This window comes from Lonchura striata, chromosome Z, assembly GCF_050655825.1.
Source record: "Lonchura striata isolate lonStrDom1 chromosome Z, ASM5065582v1, whole genome shotgun sequence".
NCBI lineage: Eukaryota > Metazoa > Chordata > Aves > Passeriformes > Estrildidae > Lonchura > Lonchura striata.
The window spans coordinates 54,286,743-54,308,191 of record NC_140740.1 but is presented as its reverse complement, the minus strand read 5'-3'; the positions used below and the strand labels follow the sequence as shown (position 1 = coordinate 54,308,191).

Below are 21,449 nucleotides of genomic sequence, written 5' to 3'. Positions count from 1 at the left end.
CTTCTGTTCTATTTGACTTCTTAAACCACTACACTCTTTCTTTGCTATTCCAGGCTTGGCTTTGACTAGAAATTCCATTTTGGACCAGAGAAAACACTTCCCATCATGTCTGGTATGTACATGCCTAAAAAGGAACGTTTCAAAAAAGATTTCAACTAATTAACATTCTCTAATGGAATAGCTGCTTTGACAGCAGATTCATGATCAGCTCTAATTTAACTTCTAAGTAATTATTAAAGCAGCATGACAGCAATTACATTAGCTGTGAATGTAGCATTTCCCAAAAAGAGGGCAATAAATTAAAGACTGATATAGCAAAAAACTGTCAAGACCTGGCAGGGCTTGAAAGTTGCTGCTTCATGTTGCATTTCCCAGAAGACACTGACTTGGAAGGAAGGGCTGCTCTGATACCACTCCCCTCTCTGTTTCTTATGCAGCTCTCAAGTGGGACAAAAGGAATAATTATTTTCAGACAACAGAAAAAAGAACTATGATTTCAGAAGCCTTTTCCTCACACTTTATTTTAGGCTAAGACACCTTAGGAGTCAATTTTTTCACAGGAAAGCTACAGAGCATCTTTAAAACAGTAAACTTCACAAGTTGGCAGGGTATGATATGCATTTTGGTTGTTAGACTGCTGACATGTCTTTCCTTTAGATTCTGTATCATGCAAGCAGTTACCCTCAAATCCGAGTCAATGCCCTATTTGAGTCAAGCATAAAATATGGGGCAGGACTAAACACTACATTTACTCAGCAAGCTTTCGGGCAACTGTCACACAAGACGCTTCATAGCCTGCCTTTATTCTTTCCACTGCTGAAAAAGCCCAGGCTCAACTCCTGTTGGAGCCTGAATTAAGAATCGTAATTATCACAAAACCAAATGGTTAGGCATTTTCTTAACCCTAAATTTGCAGAATAATGAAACATCAAAATAATTTTTTCCCCCGCACAAAATCTAAATTAAACAGTCCCTAAAAGCAATTTGTAGGCATTACAGGAGAAAGACAGATACGGGAAAATTATCTACTGCAACGCCTTGTCACCACTCTCTCCCCACTATCTGCTAAATCAAATGAGAACAGACAAATCTCCAGATTAAAGCAACCAATGCAAGAAAAAACATCAAGTTTTAAGTTCTGCCTATCTAAAAAGTAGATCAAATACTTTTCTGAAGTAATTCATTTTTTCTGTTATTATGTCTCCGGCAGGGATTCTGATTTTAGGTTATAAACACGGATTCCTAATGGCAGACCTTCCAGATGCTGCTTCACATTTTAAAAATTGTTTTCGTAGGTCTTTTGTAGAGTCAGTACTACACACTGTAGAAATACGGCTTCAAGTAACACATTCTGACAATATGGCGGGTTTTCCCCCTAAACTGTGTCTATTCCTTCATGAAATAGACTTTTCTTTGAAATGAGAGCTATGAAAGTCTCAAGAGAAAAGTGAGTGGACTGGGTGATCTAAAACACACATGCATATGTGTACATTTTTCTGGACTTACAATCCTGCTTCTATAAAGAAATTTGAGAGGCTCAAGTGATATATCAGTCTCTAATGAAAACTGAGCTATAATATACCTTCACTGAACAAGGTAAACCAAGGTCAGCAGCTCAGAAGTTGTAAGAAATTTTCAGAGGGTAAGTTAGTTTTAAAATTCAGGGCTACTTAACCTGCAAGAGAACAGTAGCAAATGAAAATTTAGACATTTACACAGCTTTAAAAACATCATGTCTAGTCCCAGCACAAATCAAACTGAAGAGCTATGGGCTCTTAGCACAATGGTGGTCAAAAGATCATTTATTACTAGCATTTTACTTATACAATGGTAAAGACAAGAGGAGGGAGACAAAGAATTTCCTGGTAAAATGCTTTACAATTTTACTGCAGGATTTATCTTTTATTTTGCCTTGTAATTAGTAGGATTAGTTTGGTCTCCAGCTGGTGGTGACCTTGCATTTTGCACTAAGCTTTAGCTGATTAACAACCACAAAAAACATATGTGATAAGTGGATTTAAATGCCAAAGGTGACAAAACTAATAGACTGGGGCCTGTTCCAAAATACAAATTTGCAAGAGAGGCAAATGAGGAAATAAATTTATTTGAATCACTGTCTAGCACAGCAGGGTTCATGATCAATCTAATTTCATACTTTTTAAAGCTTTCTTCCTACCAAATGTAACAAGATTTAGGAAGTCCTGCAATATGTCTTCATTCATTTTGAACACAGAAAAACTGAAAGCTAAACCACACTATTAATTCACAGAATTATGCCAGAATATAATCCTAAACTAAATGGAGACATTTCAAAATATATTTTTTAGTTTAGTTCCAAACAATAAACACAAAAAATATTTTCCCATGGCTCTAGCACTCACTCCTTTGATATGCTGAGAGCATCCTCTTCTGTGCAAGTGTTATCTATACACACAAACTAAGGTCTGCATTGAGCAAGCAACTTTGTCAGAATGGACTTTTCAACTATTCAAAATTCCTTGAAATGTAGAAGACACTAGCAACCCTGGAACTTGGCCAGGTCAAGCACTGAACACAGCCAATTTTCAATACCAAGCCCTTAAGCTGTTTCCTGAAACAGGATGCATTTGTATACATAGAGATTGTATATTTATTTTACAACAAAAATGCTTACCAAAAAAAAAAAAAAGAAAAAAAAAATCCCACCCTTCCATACTTATTTTCTTTGGGCAATTCCATGTGTATTTCTTTCAGAGATATAACAACATGATAGCAATAGCTAAAAAAAAAAAGAAAATTACACAAAATATAAAGTCAAGACAGAATTTTAATTCTAAGTATAAATAATTAAAAGAATCACTATCATCACATTTTTAGCAGATGAAACAAAAAGAAAAACAAAACTGCAACAAAATGGCCACTTCTTTTCCTTGATGGTAACTACAGGCACAAAACACAAATCCATCATTGTAATCATGTAGTACTCAGCAAAACTCTTCATAATTTCTGGTTTACAATGGAATAATTGGAACCAATCTGGTTTGATAAAACAGCAATCCATCCCACAACCAAAGAGGAGTTTGATTTGTCTCTCGGAGAATTTTCTGAGAAAAACTAAGAATTTGTGGTACACTACAAATTAAAATATGTCATTTGTGTACAGTTGCAACAAATTTGCACTACTTAGAAAATGGGAATATACTGCTATATCATCCTATATTATAAAAGCTCAGAGAAATTAATGATTTGTTTAGATATGATTTTATTTAAGGCCCTAACTTGCTGCCTATAATTAGTATTTCCAGGTCAATTTCTTCTGCTTCCTGTTTTTAACATTAAACTAGATATAACAGGAATCAAGGTGCTTTCTAGCTAAAAAGTGTATGATAAACTTAGGCAAATAAGAAAAAAAATAAATTATTTTAAGCAGTCTTAACTACTAAATAAAGCCTACCTGAGCATTCTATGACTTGTGGCACCCAACACCATTCAAGACAAAATGTAAAGCTCAAATAACATAATTTATGTGTGCAAGCTGACTGTAAACAAGTATCTCAATGGGCTTTGCTTGTCTTCAGCAAAAGAAGAATCAAAGTGTTACAGCTCTAATATAAGTTCTTTTCAAGGATTTCTTAGACTGTGTGGATGATGTGGAAGAGGGGAGATGGCTTTAATTCAAAAGTACTTTTCTATCAAGAAGTTTAGATTTGTGTCTCAGCTACCAATAGATAGTATTAAATTCAGAGAATTGGCACCCATGAACATAGGGGACTAGCCTTAGTTTTAGAGAAATAATTTTTATTCTACCCAGACTAGGAGTTCTGGTGGTTTTGTTTTTTAATGGTCCACTCTTACAATACTTTCCATGTCACAGAATTCTTCTGTGGTTCCTGTTCTCACCTTCCATCACATCTATAAGAGAAAAAAGTCTATTTACACACACAAGCCCCATCACCAAACCTTGGTTTGAAACAATACAACCACAGTTTATGTCTGAATCTGAAAGCAGTTTTTGCTTCCTCAATGTAAGATGTATGGCCCACTGAAGAAATAAAACTCCTTCTGGCTCTCAGTACTTTGAGCTGATCAAGTAATTGAAAAGGTAATTTTCACTTTTACAGTTGCCGCTAGCTAAAGCTCAAGTTTGATTTATAATTTTGTCATCTTTATTTCGGTATCACCATTTAATTATGTTTTTAAAGAATTATGCAAATAGAATACCAGATTATGAAGTTACCTAAACTATTTGCTATCAAAAGATTCTTTGTGGAAACTCAAGTCCTGATTTTCTAAGTTTTTTCCTATACTTTCTCTGAACTGGATGCTAAATGCCAAGTTAGCAGAATATAGTCAATGACTCCTTGTTAGTCTTCAGTACAATCTCCCAAGGTACAGTATTCAAAAAGATAACTAAATGGGTGCACTGAGAGCCACCATTTGTCCTGCATCTACTACTGTGTTAGCAAAGAAATGTAAAGTTATGGTTAAGATAAAGGGTCTCACTGCTGAAAGACTGCTTCAAGTGTTTCACAGAAATATTCAAGTGGTTAGACTTACATCACCACACTAAGCCCTAAGAATTGATATTGACCCTATTCCTTTGACACACCTTACAGAGAACAGGGAGCACCTATGAAGATCGAGCACAGTTTTGACAAGTCTCCCAAGAAGTTTGCATTTGTTTCACTAAACTCTTTTCAAGCATTTGAAAAGAAATATTACAACATGAATTTCGCCCTGTTAGCTTACTATTTTTTCTTACACATTTCACCTAAGTTGGCAGTATGCCTTAACATGCAGACCAACCAGCACTGAGGAGCCAAATTAGTTTCTTGTACTGCTGGTGGTCTGGAACTGCAAAAACAGTCAGCTCAGCACAGCATATCAATAATTATTACCATACATCAGATATCAAGTAGTGTGCTACATAAAGCTATATATATATGCATGTATATGTTTATTATTAAACCTTTTTAATTACATGTCATGGTACATGTGCACACAGTATTCAGGTGAGGAGGACCTTTTAATGTCATTTCAACATGACACTGAAAAGAAACTCTGGAATGAAGCCACTGTTATCAATCCTCTTCAGAGCTAGATTCATCTTCCTGGTCAGAGAGCTCAGCAACTGGAAAGCGCAGGATAGCTGCCACCCCTGTCAGCTGGCCCAGCTGCTCTCCAGACACATGGAGGCTGGAGAAAATGCGCACTGTGCCCATGTTCTCCCGTACGCTATCTACCAATTTAACATATCGGGAACGTGTAGCCACATCCTGGTGCCGAAAAAGCTCATCACTGATCAGCAGGGTATCAATGGCCATGGCTTCATTGGCCTTTTCCACATGTTTCAGGCCATAAAAAGCCCGGTCAGGCTCATGCTGCAGCATTTTATAGAAGTCATCTAAGGCTTTGACCTCACCAGCTGCCTTAGTGTCAGAAAGACGGCTAGTTACAGCTGGGTCGCAGAGTGCTTCTTTCAGTGCGTATTTATGTCCTGAGGAAGAGTGGACCTAGAGTGAAAACAAAGTCAAAAGTTTGGTGTTTTTGAAAAAAAAGGACCATTTTCTTTATTAACCAATCACAAACACCCTCCATGATATGTAATATTAATCTCGATAATTATCTGGGGAACTTGTGTCTTTCTTGACATACACATGATTCTTTTCTTAATCTCTCCTGCAACACAGAGCCTATACCAAATCCCTTAAACTGTCTTTGAAGCAGAAAAAGACAACTGCCTCTCTTATTCAAAGCCTGGATTAAATATACAAGCTCAACAGCTCCCAAGATACGGCTACTTGAAACTACCAAGAAACTCAAATCTAAGCCTACGCCTCTCTTTTAAAGCATTGAAGAAAAGGAAGGACCCTCAACACTGCAGGCATATAGTGTAAAAGCATCAACTCTGTGCAATTATTATGGTCACAAAGCTACTTCTCTCTATTATCACTTTGTTACACATGGAACAGGAGGGTTTTCTTGGTGCACTGGGTCTCCTAAGTACTGGGACTCACTTCACTATCCCTGCCCCCAGATCACCCCAGGCCTACTCCAATCTAAAAATAATACAAGAATCCTTATGAAAACGTATTTTAGGTCCTGAATATGACTATTTTAGTATAAAGCTAAACCCCCATGCACTCAATCAATGAGATGACTAAGAAACAAGAAAAAAAACAGAGCCTTTAAATATGTGGTACAAAACTAACAATGAAATTCTAGTTAAATTTGTTAATACAAAATTAATTAACCTATACCACATTCAGGTACTTTTAAAAAAACATCTTTGGAAAGTTGTTATTAAACATGGATGCTATACAGGTGACAACGTAACAGTGCAAAGTACTTTCCAACTTAAACTTCACACTTAATTGAAGAGCCAATATGCCTTTACAGGGAGTTTGAAATATCTAACACTTTCTCTATTCCAGATAAAGGTATCCTATGTGGGAACCATCCTTATACTACGCACAACTCATTTATAGTTTGGGAGACATAAGAATAATTTTCTCATGATGCTCAGTCAGAAATTTATTTTCTTTAGTGACTTATTTCCCATGTAACTACCTTTTACTATCATACGCAACTCTCAAGCCTCTTTTTACCTACTCTAGAAACTGCTTAGATCCTTACCTGTAAGAACTTGGACCTGTTCTCCAGCAGAAGTTTGTTGTCAGTCTTGACTGCCTGCTGGAACATGTAGTCACAAAACTGCTCCCGCACGAAGCCTGGGCTAGCCACCAGTACACACTTCACCACCTCAAAGTTGATATGCCTCTGGATGGCTTGCACCACCTGCTCGTAAAACCTCTCCAGAGCCCGGTCGTGCTGACTGCAGTTCCCTTTCCGCTTGCGGGGGATGTTCACCTCCACCTTGGCTCGAGTCAGCGTCATGCTCGGGGTGACCAGGCAGACGTGAGCCAGCCCCTCCTGCATGACCACGGCCGCCACATCGGCGCTCCAGGCCGGGTCGCAGGCCTGCTCGATGCGCTCCAGCACCACGCTGTCCCACTGCTTCTTGGCCAGGGTGAACTGACGGTTGGGCTCCAGCTCGATGGTGTGGTAGGCGCCCATCTTCACGTACTCGTTCTCCTGGATGTTCGTGCCCTTAACCCGCAGCTGGCAGGCCTGTGAGTCGAAGTCGATGGTCTCCACGCAGAGGGTGAGGGTGGTGCGGACGCGGTTGCTGCCCACGCTGCCCGTGGACGACTCGGTCTGAACCTTGCGGATGGTGGAGGCGCGCAGGCTGTCACCCACCTGTAGCAGGTTGTAGGTGTGCCACATGTCCTCAGGCTCCTCAGGGATCAGCGTCACCTGCCCCGCATTATCCTTCTCCAGGTCCTTCCTCACCAGCTTCATCCTGGCGGCTCCTCGCGTCGCTGCCCGTGTCGCGGCGGCAGCGGGCGGCAGGCGTGCCCCCGGCGGGCAGGCTGAGGGCCGGGCCCCGCGGGGCGCACGCTCCCGGACGGACCGACGGACACCCGCGCCGCCTTCCCGGCGCGCCCCAACCCCGCGCTCCCGAGCGCGCCCGCCGCCGGCACAAACGCGCACGCGCGGCGTCCCCGGCCGCCCCACGGCGCACGCGCACAGACGCCGCTCCCTCCTGAGGCGCCGCCGGGGCGCGCTCGGTCGCCGCAGGCGCGGCGCATGCGCGAGGCGCCGCGCGCGGTAGCCGGGCGGCGCGTCCCGAGGTGCGTCCTGCGAAGGAAGAGTGCGGGGCGGCGTGAGGGCGGGGCGCGGGGAGGGGCGCGCTGCTGCTGCTGCTGCCGGGCGCTGCCCGCGCTGCTGCTGCCGGGCGCTGCCCCGCGGGAAGGGTCGCCCCCCCGTTCGTCATTCCCCTCCAGCGCTGCACAGCGGCCGTCCAAACTCCTGGAGTCTCCTAACGCCGTGCCACACGTTTCAAAACACGAGAGGCGAAAACCAAACCAAAACCAAACGGCCAAAGCCAAGCAGTTGTTGGAAACTTAGAGGCGCAGCTGGCAAAAGAGGCAAGAGGTGCCGTGGTTCGGCGAGGCCAAGGAGCCAGGGGACGGCAGTGCCACCCCCAGCGCCGCCTGACTGAGGCGGAGCGAGGCGGCCGTCACCCATGGAAACGAAAACCAGGCAACATCAGAACATGACCTGTTACTTGGCTGCTGCTCTTAAACTGAATTCCGGTTTAAAAGGTTTTGGTTAAATTTGCAAGTTACATTTCAGCCCGTGCTGAACCTTGACCAGCTTCCTTCCAGTTCTGACATGCTAGGGAGGCAGGATGAGCACGTTTCAAACGAAGTTGGATGTTCACATAGAGAAATAAGATGCCTTGATAAAAGACATATAAAGAAAATGGACCTGAACCATCATTACACAGCTGAATTTTCAGCCTAAATGAATTTAGCAATCCAGAAATAATGAAAAGTTCTATCACTATACAAGAAGGGAGGAATATTGGAGAAGAAGAGAAGGCTGAGACCTCATAGCAACCTTCCAGTATCTTACAGGGAAGAGGGAAGCTGGAGAGGGATTCTTCATCAGGAACTGCAGTGACAGGACAATAAGTAATAGGTACAAACTGAAAGAGGGGAAATTTAAGTTACATAACAGGAAGAAATGTTTCTTTGAGGGTGGTTACACACTGGAATAGTGCCTAACCCCTGGTTGCCCAGGAAGGCTGTGGTTTCCCCAAACCTGGTACTCATTGGACAAGGAATTGAGAAGGCTGGGAATTGTTGAGTGGGAATTGTCCCTGCGCATAGCAGGGTGGGTTGGGACTAGATGATCTATAATGTTCATTCCAATCCCTTAAAATATATAATTCTGTAATTCTGATTTCTGTAGCTAATTTTTGAAACAGTGTACAACACTAAAAACTCCATTTAAGAATGAATGTTACGAATATAGATCATGGGAAAGAATGAAGAATAGAAAAAAAAATGCTTGCATGAGAAATTATTAAATAAAAATAGGTTGAAAAGTTCAGCACACTAATATGCCATGCTAAGTGTGTCAGGGCAGTTGCAGCAGATAAGTTTGGAATGATTACACACTCGGTCTACTATAGAAAAGCATCTTCTGATGGCATCTTCTTACAGATGAGAAGGTGGTCACAAGGAAGTTTCTGGTTTCTATTAGCTATTTAAGAAAAAAAAAAACCAACTCACTATGATTATGGAATTTGCTGACTTGGGAAGGCTTTGGAGTCAAGAATTTGATGAGATACAAGGCTACTGTGAGCAAAAATAATCCCATATCTTCCATTATGGTGAACCTATAAATTTCTCAGAAGTATCTAGCTCTAGTCAGTTGTGACAGGACAGTGAACTCAGATTTGGCTCAGAAATGTGCGTTCCTTTTCCCTAAGCTTGATACTGGTGTAAAAACAACTTTATCAGATATTACATAATAGGATTTATTTATCAGACCTCAGACTCTCTTCCTGTGAGTACACATGCTTAACTCTGTTAGCATGAATTGTTTCACAGAATCAAGCAGGACCACCCAAGGGAATATAACATAAGCACATGTGTAAGTAACTGTTTAACTTGTTTGTATTAATAATTTTGCACTACTGTGCATTCAACTTTACTTTCAGAGTTCCTTTCACTTATCTATATAAATGCTGAATGTGATTTTATGGCAGATTTTCTTCTTTACATTCTTTGCAACTATAAAATTTCAAAGGTTGACCTCACGCTATTCTTTGAAGAAAAAGTAGTTGTGGTGCATATTTAACTTCCACATTAAAATGTATTTTACTTTTTATTATTTTACAGCTGTGTATTTACAGACTTTTCTGTGCTTATTCATTCCAGTCAAATTTTTACAACCATCCCTGGAGATGCAATATATTCTAGATAAAGGTTGCAAGTTGGCATCCAGTATTATCCAGTAAAAAATAAACATTTCATTCAGGAAAATAAGTGACTTGCTGCATTAAAAAAACCCACAATAACACACACGGGTGCATACACACACCCCGCCTCACACACCCCAAAAGCAAGAATTCAGGAAGAACAAAACCACAACCAAAGAAGAAAGGCCAACTTTGAAACAAAGTTGCCACTCAAAAGTTTCAATTACCTGTTGTAGAAAGAAACATTTTGATATGGGCCTTTTCTCAAACAGCAAGTTGTAAGATTTATAGAGTTGTGAACAGTGATCCACAAATATTTAGTGGCAAATGTAAACTTCAATGGATTTACCCACTATCAGCAGGACTATTGTCAACTTAGAAAGGAAAATATTTACTAGAGATGATGATGCTTTGCCTACTCTGGTAAAAAAAGTAAATATAGGATATTATTATTTGTTTGAGTATGTCAAAGTATGAGCAGTAGAAGAAAAATATCTCAAAAAATTAAGAATCACAGAAGTTTCTAAGTTTATTCTAATTGTGCTAATGACAGGAAGAGAGATGAATTTGACCATGGTAGAGCCAAAACAAGTGGGTACTTCCAAATCCTCATAGTTTTAACATGAAAGTTCAAAATGGCATAGGTTGTTCCTGTCTTGGTATAAGATTGAGACTATGTATAGGACCTAAGAGTTCTTGCAATAAATCACTTTGTAAATACACTTCTATAGGTATTAATAATTGCAGCAATTTGACATCCATTTTTGGACCTTCTTAAGTACAATGCAAGATAAAATGAAAATGGTGGTATCATATATTCTTAGGGATTTTAGAGCCATGCTGGTTATCTAAAGCTATTATTCTGAAAATGTTTGAGACTCGCTTCCCTATGTCTTCAACTCTTGGTCAACTACTTTATGAAGATGGGTTACATACAGATTTTAGACAAGGAGGGGTCATTTTCATAGGAAATCTCATCTTCTCCATATTATAGACACTTTAGCTAGAATTCATGCAAACATGCTTACATTCTGGATAAGAAAAACTAATGGAAAAGAATCTCTGATGTAGGGGGAAGTCTGCTAAGAAATGTTGGGCATTATTATTTCAAGAGCAGAGGAATATAAAAGAGACAGATGGAGAGGGGAAACTTGGGAAAACATCTGTTTTCATGCTTTGCCTTTGTCCTATGGCTGTCCTGCTTGTACAGACTCTGAACAAAGATCACTTCATTTTCTGCATACAGTTCTGTCTTTTTCTATTTATCTTTTCTGTTATAAAGATGAGTACAGCAAGACCATCATCAATAAAGAAGTCCAGGAGGGAACAGGCTTTGCATAACACTGTTAAGTGAGGGAGCTTTTAAAGGTAATGGAACCCTTTAAACTGACTTCTTCATTCTTTAGTTGTTGAAATGTAGGGCTGGAGAAAACTTCAGCAGATCCCTAGTCAAACCAATTGCATAGAGACCAGCTGAAGTAAACTCAGCCATCCCTTATGCTGTTCATCTAACTTAATCAAAAGTCCTGATGTAAGAGATTATTCAGGGATAGGCTTTTTTTTGGTAGCCTAGCAATTTTTTACCTTAAGAGTAAGAAAATTCTTCTGAATATTCCCTAAGATTTATGCATAGTCAGTTACATTGATTTTTCTTTTGGCCTTTGCTGGATTTGGAGAACCAAGTATTTATCAATATCTTTGAAAACCAACATATGTGATGTGGAAAGTCATGACTGAGTGCTCTCACTAAACAAAGAAACATTTACATCTGGAATAATATTCTCAGCAATAATATTTGGATATCAAGATATATTTAAAATGTTCAATAATTTGCCTTTAGTTTTCTTCTACTAGATAGACAAGCCTAACTAGTTCAGTCTTTTGTCACAGATCATTTTACTCAGCTCTTGTCAGGCTTCTCAATTCTCTGTGCACTTCAGTCTGTTTACATGTCAGACTTTCTGTGGTCAAGATTCTCAGAGGTCTCATCAAAAAAAGCCGAATTAAAAAAGAACAAAAATCTATATAAATACACAAATATACATAACATCTCTATGTGCCTCCTTTACTCTAGATTCTTTTTGTCTGCTAGGACATGCCAGATTATTTGCTGCTTTTTTCTTTAAAGGAAGAACAGAGTGTCATTTATTTTTAAATTATTTTTTAGTGTCAATATATTTCTCTTGGTGAAGAAAGCCCCTTTTCCATATTCTTATGATATTTTGACTTGTTTATGTAGGACTACTTCTCTTATTTGTCAGAGACAATTTGAATCTTTTACCTGGTATCTGTAATGCTTCCTCTTATTTCTAAATCTATCCTCTTTCCCACCAATCTTTTAAAAAAGAAACCCCCATGACACCACTACCAAAAAAATAATTACCTAGTAAATCCAGATGAGACTTGAAATTTTTTCCTACCTGACAGTAAACATTTTTTTTCATTACTGATGAATTCATTGTCTGTCAGCATTACTAGTGGTAACTCTGCAACTCTGAAGGGAAATTGTGGCACACTAAATTGTTGGTATTTTACAAAGTGTCCTTTTTTGAAGGAACACAAACAAAAACATGTTTTGGAGTATGTCACTGCAATAATAATGAAGACTGTTAAGGACAACAACTAAATATGGCATGCCAAAATACTATATTCAGATTTTCACATTTTCCAGTATCTGTTCTGTCTTGCACAATAAGTACAGAGGGAAGAGGGGAAAACTCTAGTTTTGCCTTTTCCCCACTTGCTGCTGCCTGCATTTGGATAATTCTTATGAAATTGATTTCTTCTCCTGTTTCAGGGGAGAACTGCTTCAGGTTCACTGTGTGCTACTTGCCTGCGCAAGAGCTGCTGGGGGGAGTTCAATGTCCAAGTTTCCAAGCACATGAATCCCAGCATTGCCTTAGCTTCTTCCCCACTTCTAGGGTTCTCCTGATTTCAGATCCAAAATGTGACTGCAGACTGACTAGCTAGGGACATTGTTACTTGCTGCATTCCCTTTTCTAGGAAAGCAAGTAAGTCACTAACAATCAATGAACCCCTAAAAGGAAATATTACATATTTCATCTCCGGATGAACTCATCTTTCTGAAGTGAGTGAATGAGTGCTTCCTCACTTCCCTTTTGCCAGTCAGAAGTCTGAAAGCCAAACAGAAGAAAGCAAAAAATCTACCCTAATTAAAAAAACCCTCCAAAGCCAACCAAAAACCAAATCAACAAAATCAAACAAATTTGTTCCAAGCCAGATTCAATTACAGTATGCCTTCTCAGCCATTCATCCTCATCTAGCAACCACCCCTTGCCCTCAGATTCTAAAACTGGTTTAGGGTTTAAAGTTCCCAGGGAGAAGCAAACCGAGGAGGTTCCTCACCGCCTGCGGCTGGAGAGCAGCTCCGGGAAGGGCATTCCCGAGGCAGGGATCTGGGCGGGAGGGCGCCGTCCCTTGGGTGCCAGACCCTACCAGCTTCACCCGCTTCCCGCCGGGAAGGGCTGCTTTAGGGACCCGAGTCTTCAGAGCAAGGCAGAGACAAGGTTTTACTCACCTGTCAGCATCCAGTAGGAGGCAGCCATGCCTGGGCTCCTGCGAGCCGGGGCCCGGAGCCTGGGCGGAGGGCAGGGGTGGCGGGAGCGGTCCTGCCGCCGGCGCGCCCGGCTGAGCTGCGCTGCCGGTGGAGCTCAGCGCTCTGCACAGCCCGTCCGCCTCGCAGCCGAGTTAGGCATTTCCTGTTTGTTATCCACTCTTTACGTTGCTTCTTCGCGTTTAAGAAGAGTTTAGCTTCCTCCCACCGCACACAGTTTCCCCCCCACCCACTCCCGTAAAGGTCTCTGAGTTTTGGAAACCTCCCCGTTGAATTAGCCCGGCGTTAGGATGTACAAATAAAGCCAAATCTCCCCCACTAAACACTCTCGGAGAGCGCAGCAGACCTTAAAGGGACATCTCCCCGTTCATAATTAATAAGTGTCTCCCGCCGGCCAGCCCCTGTCCCAGTAGGGCAGGAGTGAGCTGGGTGCGCTACAAAGCCACCTCTCTCGCCTTAAGAAAGAGAGAAACACGTCGTTGAGGTAGGGGGGTGTGTTTGACTGCTCGAGTTTAATTTCTCTGACATCACTCCTTAAAAACGCACTCTTACGGCCGGTCATTTGCCCGCAAGAGGAAGCCAGCCACCCCCTCCCCATTCTCGGCGGCTCTGGAGGCACAGTAACTCTTCAGACAGTGGGCGATTCTCTCGAGTCTTTGCGTCCTCCTGTGCTTTGGTGCATAAATACCAGAGAGCTGCCTTTGCCCTCATCTATCGAACGTTTGCATGGCATGCCTTCCCACTCTCCCTGCCCCCAAAATGACTTCACTAGTAAATAACTGAATAAATAGCAAAGGTAATAATCAGCCAGATTCAGGCCCTTGAGCGGAGATTTTCAGGGTTTGTTGCACACTGAGGAAAGGAGTAGTTTTGCAGGACTTTTTGAGTTTACCAGACTGATGCTCAAGTGGAGTGGCACCCCTTCAACAGTGTATGAGTTCCCACACTGTAGCTTAGGAAAAATAATTTTATTGTTTATAAAACAAGGGAATCCATAATCCCTCAAGAAAGAAAAAGAGAAACCAAAATATAAGGATTTGGACATTTTGGTTCTTCTAGAAAAAATCCTCTATCATTTCCTTGACTTGGAGCAAAGAATTTGGTACGTGGAAATTAGTGGAATTTTGGCAAGTTCCTTTGAGACTAGTAAACTGCAGCTTTTAATAAGCATTATAATAGTTTATTGCATCTTTCAACTTCTGTCTTAATTTTATGAGAACACTTAGGGTGCACCTTGTAGATCTATGGAAATTTTAGAAAACTGTCCAATTTTAAGGCTGGTTTTAAGAGCAAAAGAGCAAGAGTCCTCAGTGGGATGATGAAATGAAGTACATGTGTAACTTCTACTGAAAGAACTTTAGCTTGGTTGGTGCCAGTTTAAAAGACAAGACACATTTTTTCCAGTCAAAGGTTTTATGCATGAAATTAAAGGAAATGGAAATGGCATCCAAACTAAAAGAAGACTGAGTTTATGGAAAAACTGTCATTTCATTTTTGCCAGTCATTTGTGTTACTACTACTGTTATTCCAAAACAGAGTTCGTAACCCAGAGTTCGTTGTGCTAGAGCCAACCGCACGCAGAAGTTTATTACAGAGTCACAAGTCTGGGTGCTTGGTGATAATCCACAAAAGTCAGCACCCTCTGGGTTATAAAGTTGGGTTTTTCTAATACCCTTTTTACTGATGTATTCCACCTACATATAGACTTTAAAATCAAAACCAAACAACCAAATCTTTGTATTCCCTGTGTCACTATGCTCCAGCTAAAGGCACATGAAAGAGTTGAGCTTACCTTCAAATTGTAGTGAAGAATTATTTATTTATTTACTCATTCATTCTGATTAAATATATTACATCAAGGAAAGAAGCAGGGAAACAAAGGACCTTCTCCTGAACAAAAATAAATTCAAGCCTACATGAAATTTATGAAGCATTTGATAATATGTAGAGACTGAATATCATGTTGGAGAATAGCACTTCTTGAGAATAAAAAGAAACATATTTGATGAAATGTTATTCATAATTTTTACCAAAATACTCTTAATATTATGATTCATTAATTTGTTTTTGTGGTGGTGCCCTATATGTCTTGCATAGGCAATGTCAAGAGGACAACATTAGAGAAGATGAATTGCTGGACTGAGCTAGCATTTCTTATTTATTTGAACACATTCAAGAAAGTAAAATACACTACAGACTTACAGACAACTGTCTGTTTTGGAGTGGCCAACTAGAAAAAAACTGCAAACACTCCTTTTCAAAGTTCATGTTGCTGCATGTGAAGTAGTTCAAGTGATGTTAATAACATCTTGCTAAATTTTCAGTGTTCATTTTTATACGTTAGTATAAAACTTAATATAAAACTTTGTAAGGAGCAAATCTATTTTAAGAAGAAACATCTAGATGAAGCTCACTCAGGCCCAGAAGTATACAAGATACTAGTTTATTTTAATGTGAGAAAAACAAGTAGTATTAATTTCCATAGTTATGGAGAAAAAAGGTCAAATTAGTTTAAAGAGTATAGTTGGCTTGCATAATTTATGTCTCTTTATTAGATGCCACCGAATGCTGAGGAAGGATTTTTTATTAGTGCTATAAGTTAAACATAATTTGTAACTTTGAACTGTGCCTTCTAATTCAGTTTCAGCAACTTGTTTTAGAATATGTGATATAGAAGAAGTACACCAGTAGTTCTATAGAATCTGATGAAATATTTGCGATTAAAGATTAGTCTAAGGACTTTGAAATACTAGATTTTGAAAAGGCAATAAAAATTAAAAATATCAGAAATTCTTCTCCCCTCTAGGAGAGGTTATTCCTGCAAAAAAACCCCAACCAGTGGAAAAGAGCTTTTTGTCCCGAAGGTCAGTGCTGAAGAAAGAGGAACCAAAGTTTTTCAAATAGTTTCAAAGGCAGGCAGTCTTACATAGTGTGATTGTGATTTACATAGAACTAATTTTCTATGGAATTTTTTCTTCCTCTCTTAAAGAGGGTATGTGCAGTTTTAATTTATTTTACTTGTTGGGTGAGAAGGATCCCCAGTCTGTAACACAAGAGAGGAATGCATCATGCAAGACTGACTTCAAATAGCCAGGAGAATGTCTAATTTTCTTCTATTAAAGGAATAGTATGACAGCATTGATATTGTTAGAGAGATGTTACATGCTTCTGTGTTGTTCACTGTTGTTATTACGCTTCACTATGCACTGCATGGAAAATACTACAGAATGTGTTCATATAGCTTCTAAGTGAATATTTATCATTTGCATCTCATTTTATAATCTTGGATAGTTTACATTGCACTGTGGATTAGTGATCATTTACATTTATGGTTTTTTCTTACACTTGCTTATTTGCACTCTCCAACATGTCTTTCACCTTGATGACTTTGTTGTTCATTTTTATAGTCTCTGGTTTTTTTCCTATCTGATTCTAGGACCATACTAGAATTCACTTGGCATAACTTGTGGATCTGTAGACTGATTTTTATTATGTCTGAAATACTTGAGGGCTTCTTCTTCAAGTACCAGAACTAAGACCTTGAAGGATTTGGTATGGTTCCAGAAGTACCCTATGCATAAATCTTTTCATGTTTTACAGCTCAGCTTTTAACTGATACTTGATATTCTTGGAGAATTCCCATGTTTCAGCTCCATCTGTATTAACCAGTCATACAAATGTGCCAAAAATCCTTTTTGCTATATAATAGATCTTTATAAAACTTTTATTTTGCAGATTGTGTTAGTTTAAATAATGTTGGTAGGAAATGTTATGGAAAATGCCCTTTGTGTTCTGTGGTAAATCTATTCCCTGCAATATCTTTTATTTCTTTTGTTCTTTTTTGGATTATGTGTCAGATATCATAGTGCAATTGTGAACCAAATCAGTATACAGCCTGTGTTCTTTCTGAAATTTCTGATTTGCCTTCTTAACAGTTTTCAAGTGTTTCAGTTTCACATTCTCAGCCATGCTGCTTATCTTTATGCATTTTCTCTAGGTGCAAGTTTTTAAATATTCATTCTAAACTTTCAGAGATCAAAATTAGGCATACCACAAAAGTACAGGAAGACCAAAAAGAGATGAGTTTGTACAGCATCATTTACTGCTACACATTTTCCACCAATCTCTTTAATTTTTGATAGTTGCTTTATAATCAAGAGAATTTTAAGATTAAAACAGATTTTAACATGGTTGCAGATTATATGCCTATGTTTTTCATAATTCCTGATGCTGTTTATATTTCCATAGAGTCAGTTTCTTACAAATTTAGTCCTGATTAGCCATTTTTTCCTGCAAGAGGGAGATTTTCTGCTTGCTTATTTACTTACCTATATACCTATTTGTAAGTTATCTTTGAGCTCTATAATACATTACCAAACTTTAACATTAATATATTGTTCTTCAAAATATACACTACAGAACACAGTCTATTCCACATGAATGAGGTACTGAATTCTCTGGCCTGTCAATTTTTTTTTTTTTGTGTTGGAGCACTGTTTCTGCAGCACTGAAGTCACTGCAGCTATGGCATTGAGTTTGAGGGAAATGGACCTGGTAATTTCAAGTGCAGGGGGATGAAAACCGAAATTAATATTGTATTACATATACAATATCAAGGACATATACATATACAAAATCAAGGACCTAGAAATTGTAATGTGTTTTTAGGATTTTTGACTAAGGTAGGTATAATAGGTAGGTATAATAACTCAGACAGTGTTGGCCCATCAGTGTATTAATTCTACTGCAATATACAAAGAACATTTGCAATGAGAACAGAATTTAGGTTTAGAGGGTTAATTGCTTTCATTAATGCCTTGGGCTTTCTGCAGTTCTGCATATGCATTTCTTTTTCTTACTGTTTCTTAACAAATAAATGTTTTGTTTTTTTTTTTTTAACATGCTGCTTGTGGTATGTTGTATAACCAATATTATTATAACTAATATTATTTATTGTTTAGATAGATTTGATTTATGAAGCTGTATAAAAGAATAACTTAACTGAGAGCATGCTGTGAAGGGAGGCTAATTGATGTCACTAATGTCTCAAAATGATTACACAGTCTGCAGAATCTTACATTGTATTGCACTGCACTGTATTCATCACCTTCACAGCTGGTCTGCATAATATAGTTATTTATTACTGTTTGGTTACAGAAAAAAGGTAACTTTGTTTGTAATAACTCTGTGAAAACTAGAGTTATTAAACTCTTTTTCTTTCCTAATAGATAGAAACATTGTCACTCTCCTTTTTCCTTGATGCACACATTCTTCTTCCATGTCTATTGCATTGCTTTTAATGCAAAAGCAATATTAAAATATAGATCACTGCCCAAGCTTTCCTTTAATCTTCTTAATAATGAAGAAAAAAAATCTTGCTTTTTTTTTGAAGGAACACAAAATGTGGTCATGATGACAGCCTGTGTTTTATGGCCTACTTAAAAATAGCAAAATAAAACAACAAAAATCAACCAACTAACAAAAACGCCCCAAAAAACCAACAAAAAAAAAACCCAAAAAACAAACCCACAAAAAAATCATAAGAAAATCCAGCACAAACAAACACACAAAAGCCACACTAAAATGAAACAAATAATTCAACCCAGAAAAAGAGCACAAGAAAGAAAAATATCCCTGTAATGCAGAAACTTCAGTTTATTGCAAGGATTACCTCTTTAATTTTTAATGATGTAATTTTACAAGAAATTAGAAGTTTGCAACAATCTTCCTACAGTGAGGAACACATTGCTACCTTTTTGTAGTGAAGTTGCAAACCAGGCTCCTGCTGGGGTTTGAATTCCTGTAGATTGGAGTAACTCTTTTTTTCACGGGTGCTACAATAATTTTTACCTGCAGAGACCCGTAATTCACATCCCACTGCTCCATCTACCTGGCTATATAAGTAACTTGTTTTGTGGTCTGTAAGTCTGGATCTTTCTGAATGTGGATCATATTGAAATAGTGGACAGCTGACAGAGAAGGTAACATGCATGATTTTATTAGAAGCTTAAAAAACCTCTTATCGTCAGAGTTATAAATTGCTCTTATTCTTCACATTGAAAGACTTTTTGCAAAGCATCTCAAATTTCCCAGAGTCATGTCAAAACCAGCAGACTTTTGCCTAACTAGTTGTAGTGTTCTGTTGAAACTAGTAATCTGTAATGGAGAGCTAAGGTTTCTTCAGGCCAGAAGCAATCTGCTGAACTGTAACTTTGGAAATTGCTGCAATGAACCTTTTTTCCTTATGCAGGCTGTGTAGCTCTTGATGTCATGAGATGTGTTCTCCACAAGTGACCAATATATTAACACGTGTGTCACATGTACATGCCCAATACACATTTACAAGCCCTGTCAGATGAGTACTATGCAGATATATGAGGATATTTTGCATTTGCATATCCACCCTTTTAGATGTGATAGGCATGAGTACGATTGTGTATGAAAGAGGTGCAGCCAGGAACTCGTGGAAAGGGGTGGCAAAATGCAAGGCTCCCAAGGCAATTCATACAAGGACCACTCTGCCTACACCATCACAATAAGCCTTCAGGTAGCCAGGAGAATCTTTAAAGTGGCTGAATTTTCACTCAATACGCCCAGTCATTTTAGATTAATTCACTTAAGTGGAAACGCCCTGAACATGTCATATGGAATGCATGTCATCCTAGAAGAAGAAACCAGAGACCAGGACTCATCACCAGAATGACTACTTAGTCTTCTTGTCAAAGGACACAAAAGACCATTTCCCTTGCAGTGCAAATCACTCTGAATCAATTTGTGCTGAGCACACTCTGAGTGCATCTACATGACCAGGCTTTTTAGTGAAACTGAAAAGAAGAGCTTCTGATCTGGAGGTTTGATCCGGACACCAAAGTGCTTTGGAAGCACAATTCTAGCCATGCAAAAACCAAAATGCTATCTGGAGAACCTCATGGATAGACCAGCATCCAATTAACTCTTAAGTTTGGAGAAGAGGTGAAAGCAGAATTTTTAGATCAAATGTTTGAATTTAAATATGCAATTTAAGATATTAATTGCTTTACAGTATCAGTAGATCTAGATCAAGGGGCAATCATAGCCTTGGATTTATTTTTTAATTTAAAAAGAGAGATTTATTAGAGTATTTTAATCAGATGGTGGTAATAGTTGCGGATTAAAAACCCCAAGAAGGAAAACCCCATCTTCCATTTCTGCAAAATGATCCTTGAGTGTAACAAATATAACTTTAGCAATTTGTAGAAATTGTTTAAATTGTGTAGTCATAATAAAAGGGGAAGTTTTGTTGTGTTATGTTTGTGATTAGTAGCTTTTTGTTAGTTTGTTAATTTAATACTCTATGAAAAACAAAACTTTATTGCTCATATTGTATTATTCTCCTTTTCAGCTGCTCAGCTACTGAGTTATAAATCAATAGAAATTATACTATAGATCTGTCATTGCTATGCCATTTTGCATGTCTAAATATGCCTAAATATTTGCATATCTAAAGATTTTCTATATGTTGTAAAAGTAAAATCTGAAAAAATAAAGATGCACATGTTTCCTCCAGCTCATAAAAAATTCTGAAATTTTAGAGACCAGAATGAACTCAAAATTAAAGAGGCAAGTTGTTTGTTACAAAGAAATTTTCAGAATTCATGGTTAACATCATGGTTAACACTGTATGAACCAGGAATCCCAAAAATGGATGTGCAGTGTTTTACTGTTGGTTCTATTGTGGAGTAGCATTTATTCAGATGATAGTGGCAGATTCAGAGTGGCCTGAGGGTGGATTTGTACCCAGACAGAAGTAAAAAAAAAAAAAAAAAAAAATTCATAAATGTCTTATGTCATAGCATCTAAAGAAACATTTTTTCTTCAAGACAGTTGTCAGTGTGATAGACATGAACAATTTAATGTGTTTCTGCAGTCTATATAACTTTTATGTTTTCTCTCTAAAGAAATTGTTACCTTCATCAGAGTTGTTTTATTACAGTATATCAGTGTCCAAGTATCCAGTGACCACATTGGGGTTAGTAAAATAAACAACATATAAGCCAGAGGCAGAGTTAATTTTATTAATAG

At 38.6% G+C, this 21,449-nt stretch overlaps 2 protein-coding genes across 2 annotated transcripts in view; both read right to left on the bottom strand.

The window, feature by feature from the left end:
• ITGA1 (integrin subunit alpha 1) overlaps positions 1–13,799 on the bottom strand; it is a 69,110-nt gene extending 55,311 nt beyond the window's left edge. Inside the window, exon 1 of the mRNA XM_021553853.4 lies at positions 13,353–13,799. Coding sequence (XP_021409528.1) covers positions 13,353–13,380 — 28 coding nt within the window. The 5' untranslated portion in view covers positions 13,381–13,799. The remainder of the gene's footprint in view (positions 1–13,352) is intronic.
• On the bottom strand, positions 1,785–7,517 carry PELO (pelota mRNA surveillance and ribosome rescue factor). Its single transcript, XM_021553854.4, has 2 exons — positions 6,616–7,517; positions 1,785–5,492 (listed from the first exon to the last, which is right to left on the bottom strand). Exons 1-2 carry the CDS (start codon positions 7,339–7,341, stop codon positions 5,061–5,063), a joined length of 1,158 nt encoding a protein of 385 aa, XP_021409529.1. The 5' UTR covers positions 7,342–7,517; the 3' UTR covers positions 1,785–5,060.
• Positions 13,800–21,449: the final 7,650 nt, after the last annotated feature.

Coding starts and splice junctions, on each gene's coding strand:
- PELO (XM_021553854.4), bottom strand. CDS start 7,341: ATGAAGCTGGTGAGGAAGGACCTGGAGAAGGATAATGCGGGGCAGGTG. Junction 5,493..6,615: donor ACAGGTCCAAGTTCTTACAG/GTAAGGATCTAA, acceptor TTTTCACTCTAG/GTCCACTCTTCCTCAGGACA.